The 16,398-nt window shown below is 43.5% G+C and overlaps 2 protein-coding genes across 2 annotated transcripts; both read right to left on the bottom strand.

Annotated features, from left to right (window-relative positions):
- Positions 1-241: 241 nt before the first annotated feature.
- Positions 242-13,795, bottom strand: nsd1a (nuclear receptor binding SET domain protein 1a). Its single transcript, XM_074673776.1, has 24 exons — positions 13,085-13,795; positions 12,812-12,998; positions 11,382-12,244; positions 10,511-10,652; positions 10,200-10,372; positions 8,293-10,114; positions 8,040-8,155; positions 7,648-7,873; positions 7,464-7,567; positions 7,324-7,383; positions 7,012-7,236; positions 6,810-6,902; positions 6,566-6,689; positions 5,939-6,139; positions 4,047-4,226; positions 3,664-3,820; positions 3,379-3,584; positions 3,144-3,256; positions 2,779-3,048; positions 2,540-2,656; positions 2,282-2,423; positions 2,093-2,199; positions 1,812-2,010; positions 242-1,572 (listed from the first exon to the last, which is right to left on the bottom strand). Exons 3-24 carry the CDS (start codon positions 12,225-12,227, stop codon positions 776-778), a joined length of 6,420 nt encoding a protein of 2,139 aa, XP_074529877.1. The 5' UTR covers positions 12,228-12,244; positions 12,812-12,998; positions 13,085-13,795; the 3' UTR covers positions 242-775.
- Positions 13,796-14,306: 511 nt separating this feature from the next.
- Positions 14,307-16,170, bottom strand: LOC141793556 (uncharacterized). Its single transcript, XM_074674334.1, has 2 exons — positions 15,925-16,170; positions 14,307-15,639 (listed from the first exon to the last, which is right to left on the bottom strand). The coding sequence occupies exon 2, from the start codon at positions 15,634-15,636 to the stop codon at positions 14,968-14,970; it is 669 nt and encodes a 222-aa protein (XP_074530435.1). The 5' UTR covers positions 15,637-15,639; positions 15,925-16,170; the 3' UTR covers positions 14,307-14,967.
- Between the last annotated feature and the right edge of the window lie 228 nt (positions 16,171-16,398).

Raw genomic sequence — 16,398 nt, 5'->3', positions numbered from 1 at the left:
GTTAAAGTCCAGGGCTGATTTTCAGTCCCAGTCCGCCACTGGTTATGGTAAACAAACCAATAAGTGCAAAGAAAAAGAACAATCCTCCACAACTGATAGGTAAATTTGTAATAATTGTTTCAGAAAAGCAAACAAAAACTTAGATTGTGTGTTTCAAGAAAATCCATCCACAAAAGGTAAAGTCTACAATCTAAGCTATGATCTTCCTGTTGGAGAAAAAGGGTCAGAATGAATAGAAAGAAGCAGCACTTTTCTTTAGTGAGTACGTCTTCATGACTCCAGTGGGTTTTATTTTTGCACTCCTCAGAAGCACACAGCATGTATTGTGCCCGTCTGTGGCACAGACCAGTGAGAACACTATTTGATCACTCTTGCTAGAAAAGTTAAGACAGTAACGATGTAAAATGGTGTTATGATGACAGTTTGGTCAGGTGGCACTTCTCACCTTTTCCTTGTATTCCAAACATTAAAAAAGACAAAAATGTAAACAATGCAGAGAGAACAAACAGAAGAACATAACAGCACCAGACACAAATTAACATATAAACAGAAGTATAAAGAGAGGACTGAGACAGTCCCCAAGCCCTAGCACCAGTTCACCTCCCCACTGAGAGTCCAGCAGTCTGGGGACGAGAAGGCAACGAAGTACCAAAGTGAAGGCAGTGATGCGTTCAAGTAGGTACCAAAAAACTCTTTTAGTCACTATCACTCTCTGTTTCTCCTTTGAATGTATTTTTGGAGTTTTTTTAAGTTATGTAGGTGCAGATGGACTGAGTCACTTGTCATCATCCTCCACTCTTCCCCACTCCTCTGAGTCCTCTCCCTCCACCTCTTCATTATCATCATCTTCATCCCCATAATCACCGTAAGAGTCATACACGTCCCCTCCTTCATCTTCATCCTGTTCCTCCAACTGGTCACCCTGATACAGCTGCTCATCCTCATCCACAATCTCCACTTCATCCTCTTCGTCCTCTGCTTCATCATCATCCTCCTCCTCCTCCTCATCTTCCTCATCATCTTCATCATCATCATCGTCATCATCATCATCATCCACATCATCTTCCACCCCAAACTGGCAGACCTCTCCCTCTTCAACCTCGCCTTCCTCTCTTTCCCCTTTGCAGGGCATGAGAGAGGAGAACCCTTTGTCCTCAGTCCTGTCTGTGAGGTAAGTCCTGTTCGAGGGGGTGAAGCTGGAGGTAGAAGTCTTTGTGTTTATGTAGAGACGAGGAGGAGGACCTGGCCTGGGAGCAGACTGACTGTCAGGGGAGGTGACAGAGGCAGATGCGGCTCTTATAGAGTTCGAGACCAACGAGAGATTGACAGGAGCAGCTGCAGCCCCGGGCCTCATGGAGGTCATGTTGGGCACGTATTCCCGGATCTCCCCTGGCTCTAGTGGGTCAGGCCCACAGGGATCATGCTCGCTGCAGGACAGCTTGCCATCCAGTTTGGAGATGAAAAGCATTCCTTCTCGATGCTCTTTACAGTATGAGCTGGGACACATCTCACAGAAAGAAGCAGCCTCTTTCCCACAAATGTCACATTGGTGCCAGGGACACTCCCACCGCCCTGTAGACACAATCAACAATGTGAGTGGATCCAGAAAATGTGTGTTGCTTTAAGCTCATGGCAAAAATAGTATGATTTGTCAACAACAACAAAAAAAAATGCGTATAAAAATCTGTTTACACGATGACTTAACAGTGTTGTATGGTATTACTTTTACTGTTCAAACAGTAAAAAGTTTGACCTGAACAACCATCAGGCTTGGTTTAACAGGAACACAAACAGCCTTTTACTCTACTTGCCTGCAGGCCTTTTTGCCAGGTTGAGACAGTCAGCGTGATAGACTTTCGGACACCCCGGCCTCTTACAGGACACTATCTGACCTCCGTCACCGCAGCTGAAGCACTCATCCTCCCTTTCCTTTGTCACTTCCTGCTTGGTCTTTTTCTTCATGGAGCCTCTTCTCCTCCCTTCCTTCGGTTTCTCAGCTGACGGCTGGTTCTGAACAAGGAAAAGACAAGACTGGTCAGAAGATCATTCCAAGGTAAACTTGTTGTTGCTCAGCCCTGCTACAAGCTCTTACTTTTGGCCGGACACCAAGGAAACCGCTGCAGTTTGGTGCCCCACATTTGCAGGCAGTTTTGCCATTTCCGAGACACTCGAGGTTGTAGTTGAACTTCAGCTCCACACCTACAAAACAAGTTGTATGAGATCTATGCAGTGATCAGATGTACGAAACACCAAAATATAAGACAAAGGCAGAAAGTTTAACCTTTTGGGATGTCTTGTAGAGCAAAAAGCCCCACCCTGGTGTCCCCGTTCACAGTCCATTTCTGAGTCTCACAGTTTGGCTGGCAGCTGTGATTCATGAAACGGGCCAGGTTCCCTTTGGGCCCAGCATCAATGATCCGGTCCTGGAACAACAAAAAAACAAACTAGTTTGCAACAAGTATGTGACCCATATAATACATCTAGTGCGTTGCTTAGCTCTAACAGACACAGGGTATGTGTTTTTAGTCATCACAGTCACCTTGTCCAGTGTAAGCATGTAGAAGTTACAGATGTCATTCTCCTGGGCGTGTTTGATGCGGGCTCGACATTCTTCTTCATCAATCACCTCTCCGACATATTCACTCACAAAGGCTCCCTGCAGAAAAATAATTAGATATTATATGTGACTGATATAATATAAACAAAAAATAGTAATATATAAAAAATAAGAATGATTAGGAAAGTTTATATCAAAGTCACTTGACACCTCCAAAATACCTTCTTTATATCTGACACAGCACGTAAACCCCAGCCACATGACAGTGTCCTGTAAATCTCCACAATTGTGTATTGCCGCTTCGTGAAGGCCTGGTTCTGACAGTGCTCCCCAGCCGCACACACTTGAGGGTGGCACTCGTACATGAGCATGCGGTTTATACACTCTGAGTCGATGCCACACGGGTTCTCATCGGTTGCCTTACAGTTACAGCGTGGGATCTCAGATAGGTCGGCAGTTATGATCTGCACCTTCCCTATTGGCCGGTTAACCTAAGAGACAGAGATCAGTTTGTCATTTTAATAATCTCACTGGGGTGCTCTTAATTCGGGGTATGTTAACACAGAATATGTGGGGCGTAGGGTACCTTAATGTGTTTGTACGGAGGAGGTTTCTTATCGTTCTTTCTGTCCTCCTGAAGCTGTCTCATCTCCTTTTCTGCCTGAAGCTCTCTGAACCGCTCGGCTGCTTCCGTCAGGGCTATAACGACAATTAAAGCACTTTTACTAACACACTTCAATCAAGCATAAATGTAATCTAAAAAAAACGAAAACAGTAACATGCTCTTCATATTAATACTTTTATTGGACATAGATTTATACCCTTTTTGTACACTGCATCTGCACCCTTCCCCATCTTCTCTATGTTGTGTGTGTCACCGTCCATGTAGGGGAACACTCTGGCCTGGTACGTCCACACAAAATCTTTGGAGCCAAAAAACTGCACGGGAAACTCCCCCACGTCGTGTTTCATCCGCAAGATATTATTCGGGACGTCTTTGGCCAGGCAGACTTCAGCAGGCCACCACCTGGAGAGTCAGGCATAAACTTAGGAGGTTTTTGATGCAGCCCAGAGGATCTGAGAGTACACAGTAGATAAAGTATTACCTGTAACGTCCCCATTTGACCCACAGTATGTCTTTAATACGAGGCCTCTTCCCTGCTTTGCAGTCATTGCAGAACCAGCTTCCTTGAGGCATCTCAATGTTCAAACACTCCTGATGGAAAGCAGCAGGACAGGCTTCACAGCAAAGTAGACTGCCCCCTTCAAACCACAGCAACAGAGAGAAGGCATGGATTAGCTCTGGGTACAGCTTCTGTTAGTCACATTTTTACAGACTTTTACTTTAAAAGCATTTAAAACCCTTTGAGAAGAATGTATTTTAAGATCCAACTGTTTCACAGGTGAATTCATATTTAAACGCATATTAGTTTTAAATGAACAAAGAAGCAGCAGGGTTAAAATAATCTGAAAGTGTGACCTGACTCACCTTGGGAGCAGACAAAGCACCAGCTGACGTTGATGTGTTCGTGGTTCTTGCAGCCCTTGCGTGGAGTGAAGTGGTTTGGACAGAGGAAGCTGTTACTGGCCAGCACTAAGCTGCCTGCTGCCATGCAGTTATCATTGGGATGATAGGCAACGGGGCAGCGAACACATCGAGCCAACCGACCTGTGATTCAAATACAGATGAGAAAGAGCTAAATAAATTTGCATTTGTACATTGACAAGCTTTGGGGACTAATCCCACAACACAAACGTAATAAAAATTCATAAAAACATAAAATCCACATTCTGAAAAAACAATGTCATGAAGGCACAAGAAGGGGGAAAAAAGGGTTTTAATGTACCTATCTAAACACACACACACTGTACCACCAGCATCAGATACTGATTTAAGGTTGTGCGCAGTAAGCCAAATTATTCAGAGGCAAAGTCATCACCTACAACCACTTCTTTTCGATGTACTCCTTAAGTTTCACACAGCTTAATGCTCCATGCAGTAACTACAATCAAACATTTTGTAATCATCAAATAAAGCACAAAAAAGCACTCAGAGCGCAGCCCTCTGCCAAGCACATTGTGATTGTGACGCAACACTTAAGTCCTACTTTAATATTTTACTCCCTTTCAGCAAACTGTCTGCTACAATGTGGTGTGAGTTGCAGGAGATTATCTAAGGATCTGTCCCAGGATATGTCAGTGGAAACGCCACAAAATGCGAACCGAGACGAATGAGACGAACCGAACCAGTCTGCTTGGTGGAAACCCGGCTATAGTTAGTAATAGTGGAAACAGACAAAGCTGACGAATGGCTGGGTATCGTCATATGGGTCATCTCAGCTTGTTAGGTTTAACTTTAACTTTCAGCCAAACGCTTCCCATCATCATCATCCCCCCTCTTCTCTCTACGCTTCTCTTTCTCCCGCTTTCTCTCTCCTCTATCTCTCTCTAACCCCAGCAGTCTCCTCAGATGTCTGTCTAACATGAGTCTGGTCCTGTCCAAGGTTCTGCCCGTTAAAGGGAAGTTTTTCCTTGCCACTGTAACTTGCTAAATGCTGCTAAGTCCTGTACTCATGGTGGTTCAAGATGAGATGAGACTCCTTATCTCATCTTTTCTGTTATTAAAATTGTATTCACATTAACGGGCCTAGACCTGTTAATGTTTTTGGAAAGTGTCTTGAGATAACGTTTGTTAAGATTTAGCGTTATACAAATAAAGTGACTGACTGATTGATTGATTGATTATAGGCTCAACAACCACTCACACTTTCAGCTGAGAGTCACCAATTTATAGGGTCGTTCCTTTAACTGTAGTAGGGTGATGGAATAAAACACTGAAGGTCTATAAACTATTAAAAACACACAGCTCCCATGCAGGAGCTTAAGCACCCCAGAACTAAATTAAGACTCTGGGTCCTACAGTTTAAACAAACAGAGTCCCCCAAGAGATCCCTAACTAAGTTCCCCTAGATGAAAAAGCATCTGTAGATACATTTTACAGGTCAGGCAATATTGCAGGATGCTGATGGGGCTCAGGACACATTTTGAGCAATCACAAAATATGAAAATGTTTAATACTCACTGCTGGATGATTTAACAATACTTTCAATTCTATTCTTTCATCTGCCAAATGTATTATTCATTTTTAACAATTTTCACAGTTTCATGACAAATTGAAACAATGAACTATTGTCCGAGGGCAATTTTTTGGGCCCTGGGTTCTGATGAGCAACACTGAATATTGTAAATTGGATAACTAAATTCACTTTCACTCAAATTTGCACTTTTCTTATTGAGACACGTTTTTGCTAAAGTCTCAAGAATCAGAGAGATACTAAATCATGTGGTTTAAACTAATAAAGAAACAGAACTGGAGCTTACCCTTCGAGCTGCAGGCATTGAGAGGGTTGGTGATGTGGCAGGAGAGACATACATGCAGGGGGCAGCGGAAGCCTTTGTTATGAGACTGAGTAGCTGTGTATGCCAGTATACAGTCAGCATGATAGGACTTTCCACATAGTGGTATAATGCAGCGTTTCACCCCGTGACCAGACTTCTTACACACATAGCACGAGTGTTCACCTGTAAACAACAGAGAGGGTTGTCACTGTGAGGAGGAACTGATAATTAGAAATTGTATTTCTTAACCCTTTGTTGGTCTCAAAATACTCTCTCCCAATTCCACTCTGCTAAAATTTGAGCTCTGTCTAAAGACATGCCCACAGATTAAAAAAACTCTTCTCACGTATACCTATTTGTGAGTGATATTATTTTATAACGGCAGCTCTGTAACAAATGCTGTTTCCATGTACAATGTACAAACACTTGGCTAAGAGTCCCTGAACATGCCATAACTGTGTTCAGTTCAGTTGTCAGAAAGTAAAATGTGCTATAATTAGCTGGAAGGATGGGACACCAATCCTTTCTGAATTTCAGCTTGGCTTTTGAACAAAGACTGCGTCAACTATCTTTACATCCAATCAGTAATGAGACACAGAGTGCACCAACCAGATTTGCATTCAGGACATAGGAGTTTTCCCTTTGGAGCAGCTGACAGACCAATACACTTAGGGTGAAAGGCTCCGTAACAGTGTCCCTCACACAGCAGCAGGTCTCCTGTCTTCAAACACACCTGCACAAATACACACAAATATCAAATGAGGTCAATCTGGCTTAAATTAACAATGGCTCCAAAAAAAAAAAAAACAACACATAGGTAAAATAATAAAAAAAAAGTTATTATTCATCTCACCTGACAGACATTCTCCTTCAAGCTTGTAGCACCTAATTTCCCTTTCACATCCACTTGGGAAGAGAAGCTATCACTCACACTAACAGGCAGCACCTGCAGACAAACAGGAAAACTTTTTAAATAACTTTTTTAACAATACTTTAGTTGAAGTAAGGGATCATTTATGACATTGAAAATAATCCGATCAATTCAACGTCCCCACCTCAGATTTTGGTGTTAGTGTTCCAGTGTGTGCATTTTGTGTCTCGTCAGTGCTGCAGGCTTCCATCTCCACCTCCTGCTTGGGGGTCTTTGATCCTCGGGGGCTAGGAGGTCTGTTTGGTGTGAGGACCGCCAGGCAATCTTTGATTTCTGAGTTCTGGGAGGCAGCAGCAACAGGAGATGAGGATGTGCTGCGTCCCGGTTTCACTTTCTTTGAAAATCCAACCTATCAATGTTTGATGAACATGTGTTGATGATTGTTGAATGTATTTTTGCATCTCACATGAATATATTGATCGTGCTCTTATAGTACCTGAGTTTTCTTGACCGACACCTTGATCTCCGCAGTAACTGCAGTGTTTCGCTTTGGCTCCTAAAACACAGATTGTCCGATTTTAATGTATAATAATTATTATTCTCCTCACTATCAAAGCTAACTTGCATCAAACTTACCTTCCTCTTTGTTGGACTAACAGAAACTTCCTCTATGGTACACTCCAGCACCTTGTGTGAAAGCTTCCTGGGCCTCTTTCTTTCTTGGAGGGCTGACCCTGTGTCTGAAGACAAAATCATCATACTCAGCAAGATACGTCATGTTGGATTTTACCTACGATCCACTCTGAAAACACAAACTTACCAGGGTCAAGAGGTAGATCAGTTTCTTCTACTGTCTTGCTGACAGACAGGGGTTGTGTTGTGGTTGGAGAAACTGGGGGAGCCAAAGGAGAGAGCGCATGATGGGATGGACTCTGTTCAGTCTCAGATGGAGCCTCACCTGGCTCAGCAGAGGACGAGGATGAGGTTGAGGTATTTAGTGCTACTGTGGCGCTGACATCTTGGAGTGTGCCTATCTCTGTGAAATGCTGTGAACAAAGAAGGGAATGAAGCAGTGTCACAGTTCAGTAAGACTTGAAGGGCACAAGTTTAGGTCTGCAGTCAAATCAAGAACACCATGTGAATTGTTCATAGTTGACATTAGTCAACCTAAATGTACTGTATTAAAAATAGCTGTGTAAAATGTTAACTTACCAATTGAGAAGATTCTGAGGTGTGTTTCTTTGATTTCTTTTTTGCAACAAATATTTGTTCATAATCCTCGGTTGACTCAAGGAGCCTTTTCGTTGGCTTTCTGAGGCGTTTTCTCTCTGAATGTCCGGTAGAGAAAAAAACATAAAATATGCTTACAGAATTATTGTTATCATTGAAAAAATTAAGGAATAGCACTTTTGAGGCCACTGTAGTATCTGAAGAGGAAATATTAACTTAACAGTTATTGTCTTACCTGCTGTGCTGCTCTTCTCTGAGTTATTTTCTTCCTTCATCTCAACCCCCAGATCAAAATCTGGTGATTCTCTTGCAGGATATGAGCCATTAATCCCAGCTGAAGCCTCACTCATACCATCACCCTGATACTCAGCAGCCTCATCCAGCAGCTGCCAACGTTTCTTTGGAGCCACTGCAGGTCCTGAGTTCTTCTCGAGGTAGCCGCACAAAGGCTCAGCAGACCCAGGATCAGCTAAGTCGGTCTGGCCACCAACAAACTCCCTGCCATAAGATAAGTCAGCCAGGTCCATGGAAAGGTCTGGCATGCTGAGTTTGAGTTTGGCAGGAAGTTTTTGTTTTCTACGCTGCTTGTCTGAAGCCCCCGTCTTTGAGTGCATAGGAAAGTCTTCAAAGTGGTAGGTGTCAGCTGTCATGATAGCTTTAGTCCTTTTCACAGCTTTGTTTTTGGGTGTTGTTGGTTTCACTGACGGCCAGCTTTCCTTTTTGATCCCCAGAGTAAGAGCATCCTGACAGCCCTTCAGAGAGTCTCCTCCTGTGGGCGTAGGGATGACCAGAGGCTCCTCTCTGATCAAAACGGATGACGGTGGGAGAGTGAGGGGTTTACCTTCTTTCTCTCTTGTATCATGCATGTCTTTTAGAAGCATGAGGAAGGTACTGAATTTATAATTTGAATCAGGTCGAAATGCAGCTGACTCAGAGTCATCGCTGTCCTCCTTCACCAGAGACTGAAACGTTAGCTCCTTGGGGTCTTGGAAAGCCTCCATTGGAGACAGAGAAGAGGATGGAGAAGAAGTAGGTAGATCCAAGTTCTCCACCTTAATCTTGACAGGTGATACACAGGGTAAGCTTGAACCAAGACTCTTGGGCTTTGTCAGTGAGCCATTGTGAATGTGTTTCTTATCAGGCTTTCTCGCACGCCGTCTTGGAGGGCTGGAGTTTGAGGAACATGATGCATTGCCTGGTGACTCCCAGTGAGGAGAGGGTTCAGATTTGATGGGGGTGCTCATAGGTGCGTTTTCAGGACAATCATCAATGTGGGTATCTGTTGAGTTTGGGCACACTGCCAGTGCATCTTTAGTATCTGTCTCTTCCTCTGCTCTCAGAGCCCTCGTAATCAGACGACTGCTGGCAGGAAGAGTCATAGAGTGCTTTTTATTTGAACTGTTGGACGATTCATTAGAGCTGCCTAAACCCTGTTTCGAGTTTGTTTCTTTACATGTATTTTTGTTTGTTAAAATGCTAGAGGAGTCACTGGAATCAGTGTAATTGTTCACTCTTTCAGTAAACTTTGTTTTAGCTTTTGTTGAACCCTGTTTTGGAAGGACCACTCTGTTTTCATCTGGTGTTGGAGATAAAGATGTGCGTTTAGGACGATGCAGCATAGGAACTGTATCCAGGTCTGCATACGGCGAGTCCTTTGGCTCTTCTTTCAGTGCATGAGCTGTAGATTGAAACTGGTCCATAATGTTTGTCATGGTAGATGCCTCTTTTGATCCCCCAACTATATGACCAAATATGTCTGATAAACATTTCTTTTTCTTCTTGCAGGCTTTGCTTTTGTTGGGTTGAGCAGTGACAGAGTTTTCGATGCATTGAGGCTCACTTTTGTTAGAGCCTTTGGTGGGTAAAGGAGTTTGATTTTGATCCACAGAGACAGAGGGAAACACTTGTGGCTTTTCAGCAGGGACTGGGCTGGGCACGCACTCCTCTCCATTGACAGATACCGAATGAGTACTCTTATTATTCCTTTGCTGATTTGGGAGTAGATACTCAGCTTCTGCCACGCTGACTTTCCATGCTGTCAGTAAACTTTTGGGTATCTGTCAAGAATATAAAAAATCAACATTTAAATTAATATTTACAACAAAATTCTATGAAACCTGTCCAGTGTTGTCGTAAAATTACCGAATACTTGTAGTCTTTTTCTTTCTGCTTCCCCCTCCGTCTGAGCACAGGAAGCTCTTCAAACTGATGGCCTCCTTCAAACGGGTGAACGGCAGTCCCTGGAACCCAGGCCTTTTCTGCGACCTCCCCAACCGTCTCCAGGAAATACATCCGACAGGGACGAGGGCTCGGAACTGAAAACAAAATCAAAAGAGGATGTATTAATAACCCTCTACAAACTGTATAACCGCTCTCCTTTGATCAGCATCAAAATGTCAAGTAAGGGTGAAGTTGTCCAACAGAATTTGAACACAAATCCAGTGAAAGCTCACCTTTCATCTTACTGTGTGTCCCTTGCTCCTGGTCACATGTAACACGGCAGGGCCACCAGGGCCTTCTGTTGAATTTAGCCCACACTAAGTCCCCCTCCAAGTATTTCACTTCAAGAAGAGCCTTCTTCTTTGGGCTGTTGGACTAAACAGGACATGGGAAATGCTTTAATACCAATACAGAAAAACTGTGTTACAGTAGAATATCATGTAGTCAGGGTCATCCGAAAAATCCTTTTATGACTAAAATGAAAAGAAACTCTGAAGCGATATTTACTTTAGAGTTTGTGCTTAATTTGATGTTCAATTCAACACTTTTACTCAGGGGTGTCAAAGATATGGCCAGCGGGCTAAAACAGTCCCACCTGAGGGTCCAATCTTTACGAGTTCTTTGGATCATTAAGTAGATACTTTATGTTTTGTACCTTAGTAGATCACTATGATGTATATGTTGTAATGCCCAAGTGTAAATAATAAACAGGCAACTTGGTGAAATTGCACTTAGTTTTCTGTAGAAATTCCAGTTCTAGTTTATAAACATCATTATATTGAGAATGTATGTTCTCTTTAAACTAGCTAGGAAAAGCTGGGCAAAAAATGGAGTTGTCATTAATGACAGGTTATTGTGCTTTTTACTGTCTACCTTGGATCAAATCAGGCTGTTTGTGCCCCCTAAACTTAAGTAAGTTTGATACCCCTGTTTTAACTCTTGTTCGTGGTAAAGCCAAGGATCTTAAATCTACAACAAACAAACTACAATAAACATAAATATCACTTTAATGCTTATGCATGCTGGCTGCCTTTCTCAGTAATACAAGAAAGCATTGCCTTGGTCAAACAAAAGACAAAAGTGTCTTAGGGGTTTTACACTTACATTAGAGTTGGTGCTGGCTGGTGAAATAAGTCCAGGGTCAACAGGTGAGGTACCATCATCATCACTGTCTGATCCCTCGCCCAAACTCCATCCACCTCTCATCGTGATGCCAGGCAGTGCACTGGGGCTTAGTGTAGGGTTGAGTTCAGATATAGTTTTGGACATCAGATTGAACAAAGTAGGTTTGTACGTTCTTTTATCTCCCCCTGAGCTGAAAGTAGTTTTGCTATCAGAAACAGTTCGGTCCTGACCCGACTTTGGGGAGTAGTGAAAGGGTGTCAGCTCATCACCACTACTGTGCTCCCTCTCCTCGTCTTCATCCTTAATGTCACTGCTGTCAAACAGCGTGGACCCAAAATGCAGGTATCCATTGGGAATGGGGGAACAGCACTCAAAGCTGTCAGGGCTGTGAGAGGAGAAGCCATTTCTGCTTATGTCCTGCTGCGTCTCCGAAGACTCCATGTCATCATCTGGAGAGAAAAGAAGCTGGACTGACGGTGCCTCAAACCCATCATCATCACTGATGGGGCTTGCACAGTGGAAGTGATTGTTGGGGTGGAGGTTCTTGGTCGGGTCGGGCCTGCTGACCACATTGTTCAGCTCTGGCTGCCTCCTCAGCGGGCTGTAGCAGTGGGTTCGGTCCAGCTGGTTGTACCCCAGTGCAGCTGGCTGTTTGAGGCTGGAAGATGGCAGTTGCAAAGCTGAGGGTTGGTCCGACCCTCTCCTCACGATGCCACATTGGTTTCCAAAGGAAGTGCTCATTAGACCATTGTGAGGCCTCAGCTCTGGCTGGCCTGAGCCAAACACTGAGCCTACCCTAACAGCCGGTCTGTACGACTGATTCATGTTGTCACCGCTGTATCCTGTCGAGAAAAACAAAAAACAAAACAAAAGATGTGGGTTAGACGAGGAGAGGCATTTCAGTTTCCCTCTCAGTATCATCAGTGTATTAAATCTAAGCTAGTATAGAGTACTGAAACACAGAGCAAGTAGACACACGTGAAAATATTACGGAAATAGAGTAGCGATCACACAGTCGGACAGAAACCTAGAAAGAAGCATACCAGTTTTGGACTGTGCGCACACACGCACACAGACACACAAATAAGCCGACATTGCATGGCCTCCATTCTAGAGGCCGGTCGGACAGGACACAGAACACAACCACTGGTCCGCTTCTCCAACACACTTCATTCACATATCAGAAAATCACACCGCTTTGTTTGATGGGAGAGGGTCATGACGATCGCTGACTCGTACAGTCAATGGAGGAGCACTGAGGCGGTAGTAGAGGTGGTGACACTGAGCCATCACAGACACATTGAGTGGCTCACACAAACAAGCTACAGTCACACAGAGGAAGCTATTAACTCACAAAAAGGCTGATCGTCTGTAAGCTCACAACACGTGGAGAAAGGCGAAAAACTCACCATTTGGGAGTCGGTCACCGTGAAACCAACAGCGGCTGTGTGAAAATGTGGCACAAAGCGAGTCTATTTCTCGATTTGTGAGAGCGGATCTGCACAATCCCAGCTGCAGCAGTAGTAGGCCCAGGCACAGCTCTCATTCTCTGCACTTCATCGACTCATCAGCTGCGGCCCCCTAAAAAACTGTCACCTTAGATACAAAATAACAAGTAAATCTCCGATACGCTGCAACATCATACAGCGGCGAAATTCAGTGTGCCACCGCCGGTCCCCTACCATCCACAGCGGCTTATTTACTACATGCTTTTTGCCTGCTGTCGAAGTGCCCCCGGTTATGTTAAAACAAGCCCAGACCGACTGTGTTGGTGAGCAGCAACCAATCGGCACTGCTACCCAACCCCCAGTCTGCAGAGGGCCGTGACACTCGCCCTGCTCACACTCAAATGCACGCGCGCACACTTCTAGGCACGCACGCACACACGTATTTGCATGTGCGACTGCATGCACGTCCAGGTGAAGTTTCTGGCAGTCGCTGGTTTTAAATAAAAGCTTCGTGAAATAACAAACGAATGAATGAACCGTTTTGAAAATAAAGCAACATTTCTTCTCCTTTCCCCCCTTAACAAAGTTTCTGTTTCCTGACGAGTGCAGGCCCGTGTTTCAGAAAGATCGACCGTAAAGTGATTGCAGTGCGCATACACGGCCTCTTCGATCAAACCAGACACCGTACGCCATGTTGACTCCCCGCACTGAGCTCTTAACATGAGGAAACAGGCCGCTAGGCGCCAAGGAAAAAGGGCTAGAGACGATGGCCTTATGCGTGCGATAGAAATGTTTTTAATTATCTTTTTCGACTGAACCCTCCAAGCTTCCTTTAAGATTTATCAGGATTCACTGTCCGGTTTTCCAAAATAAATTTTAAAAAACGCGAATTCACTGAGCACAATAGGCTCGCTGCCGTGGGGCAGTTCTTCAAGATGAAACAAAGAGCAGTCAGTAACATACAGGACAGGAACCTCTGTGTGGGGGGTTTATTCATGATACCTTATCTGTAGGCTCAGAACTCACGGTGGTTGTTTCCCATATTCTGTTTTTTCATCCTCCTACCCTACTTGTAAATCATGTGGTGAAAACACCGGTCACAAATGACGAATAAATTGTCCACGCACCATGATGGATCAGCTGTTTGGCGTAAATGTCAAACCGTGGCTAATGAGTGACATTTTTAACTAATCACAATGCGTTAACCGAGGTCCCAAGCGACAGATCCTGAATTACTGTACCACATAGTTTCATTTAACAAAGGGTAAATAGAAGTAGTCTGATTATTATTGTCATGGATAGATGCCCCCTTGTGTTCGCGGAGAGAACAACATACTTTCTATGTAATGAAAATATTTTAAGTGAAAAAGACTTTTATTTTTGTTTCACATACAGCACATGAGCATTAATAACACATTTCACAAACTTTTACTTTTTTCTTTTTTTAGTACTATTGAACAGCATAACAAATTACATACATCAGGAAGTGCTAATCAAGTGAGCTTTGAAACAAAATACAGGCTATTGTTACAAACATGAACTAAATTGTACTTACAAAGTGCAAAGTAACACATATTGTGCTTAAGCTGATATAATTTAATGTGAACTAGTCATAAAAAGGTGTATCTGTTTTTCCGTTTTAATAATAATGCTGGATAAAATCACAAAGGAAAACAGTGAGCAGGACAACACAGATAAGACAATTACACACCCACATATTCTTGATAAAAAGCTGAATTGGTTGGTTGTTTTGACAACAGTACCACTTATATAGGTGTACAAAAAGTGGTTCAAAAATATGAAAGCAGAGAAAGAGGGCAAGTCAAAGCTCAGAAAAAGGAAATGTAAGAGGGAAGCCCACTCTCTAGTGAAGTTAGAGACTGCCTAATACTTTTGAGCCTTTACTGATTGGTCAATAATAAATTTTCATGCATCTCTACCAAGCGGGAATAACATACTGCTTATTCAGTTGTTTGATGTAATGATGGATGCCATGTCAAAGACTGCACATAGGAAAAAAAGTCAGAGCTACTTCTTAAAGTCACGTTATCATCTCCTGTGTTTAAGAGAAGTGTTTTTCTCTAACATCATTTTGCTCATGCACACAAATGTTCTTCTCATTGTTCACTGACTTCATCAACTTTGCCAGCAGGCTCACAGAGGGGTCTTTTCTCCACCAAGGTGTAAGGAAAAGGTGGAACATCACAACCTGGGAAGTCCATTTTCTTGGGGACACTGCATGTGCTAAAGTCAAGCTTCTTGGCGTTGTCACAGTCAAACTCAAGTTTCCTGAGCCGAGCTAGACTCTTGATGCTGCCGGGGGGCCTGCCAGGGCTGACCTTATATCCAGCTGCTTTTGTAGTACCAAGGGGTCTTCCCGGACTGGTTTTGAACCCAGCTGCTCTAGTTGTCCCAAGTGGGCGTCCAGTACTTGTGCGATAACCAGCTGACTTTGTAGTCCCTGATGGCCTCCCTCTCCGCCCAGACTTTACCATACCTTTCTTCTTCTTAGAGCCATCAGGTCCTGCAGCCTCACTGCCCCTTATCCTCACCATCTGAGCCTGAAAATCAGTCTGATTCTCTTGTATTTGACATGCAATGGCTTTGTGCATGCCCTGCGGTAAAGGAGCTAACCCTGCAAGGGACAGCTGCAGACCAGGCGAAGCAGACGGATAGAACTTGTTGGATTGTGTGCTACATAAATCGAAATGACTGGCAGGATGACAGTCCTCTGCCAGCCCGCTCATACAGTATTCACTGCTGCTGGTGGTCACTTGATGCATCATTTTCTGTGGGAGTGCAGAAAAGTAAAGTAATTAGACAGGATACAGTTCATATAATACACACGCACACGTGCAGTCGGACAACTACATAGTCAACGGGGTGCACTGAAATGCTCACTATAGGTGGTACATCATGAAGGCCTTTAAGCGTTACAACAGAAGACGTACGAGATGTCAAGACAAAGCGCGGTGAACTACAGCAACTGCAAAACAGAATTATGGCTTGCACAAAACTAGACTTGAGTTTTATTCCGACAACTCTCAACAATTTAAATAACGTAATGTTCGTACCTCATTTATTAGTGGATGTTGAACTGGAGAGAGTTAATTCCGAGTCGCATACATTTTTTCCCCATGTATCCTCAACATGTTTGAGAAAACGTTGCATACGCTACGCCCTCGCGTCCATCACTGCTGTCTTGTAGCGTGCCCGTTATTTCTGCAGCACGTATCATGTTTTCACGTTTTATCCTTCAGGTAGAAATTTAGATGAAAGAGGAGAGGCAGCCATTTTCAATAAGAAAAAAAAAAATAATGTAACAGGATGCGCGGACTGCGCATGCGCACAAGGCATCCAGGAAACCAGAGGAACGAACCACTACATTCATAATTCAGACAAATTAAAGTCTTATTAATTCCGTTTTCCTTCCATAAAACTATTAAATCTTAATAAATTAGCGTAACTCTAGAAAATACATATTACAACACATCATGTATTCAAATTAACTTGCCTATAACAATCTGTCTATTTCAAGGGTATCACTA

This window comes from Halichoeres trimaculatus, unplaced genomic scaffold (genome assembly GCF_033239565.1).
Source record: "Halichoeres trimaculatus isolate MK-OKI-2021-1 unplaced genomic scaffold, fHalTri1.1 fHalTri1_scaffold_7, whole genome shotgun sequence".
Classification (NCBI taxonomy): Eukaryota; Metazoa; Chordata; class Actinopteri; order Labriformes; family Labridae; genus Halichoeres; species Halichoeres trimaculatus.
Note: the sequence above shows the minus strand (reverse complement) of the source record. Positions and strands in the feature narration are given on the sequence as shown.

What these genes read in the sequence shown, in the direction of transcription:
- nsd1a (XM_074673776.1), bottom strand. Translation starts at nt 12,227, where the DNA reads ATGAATCAGTCGTACAGACCGGCTGTTAGGGTAGGCTCAGTGTTTGGC. An exon ending in CCTCAGAATCTTCTCAATTG is followed by an intron (nt 7,874 to 8,039) that starts GTAAGTTAACAT and finishes CTTTGTTCACAG; the next exon opens with CATTTCACAGAGATAGGCAC. An exon ending in GTGCTTTGTCTGCTCCCAAG is followed by an intron (nt 3,821 to 4,046) that starts GTGAGTCAGGTC and finishes TGTGGTTTGAAG; the next exon opens with GGGGCAGTCTACTTTGCTGT.
- LOC141793556 (XM_074674334.1), bottom strand. Translation starts at nt 15,636, where the DNA reads ATGATGCATCAAGTGACCACCAGCAGCAGTGAATACTGTATGAGCGGG.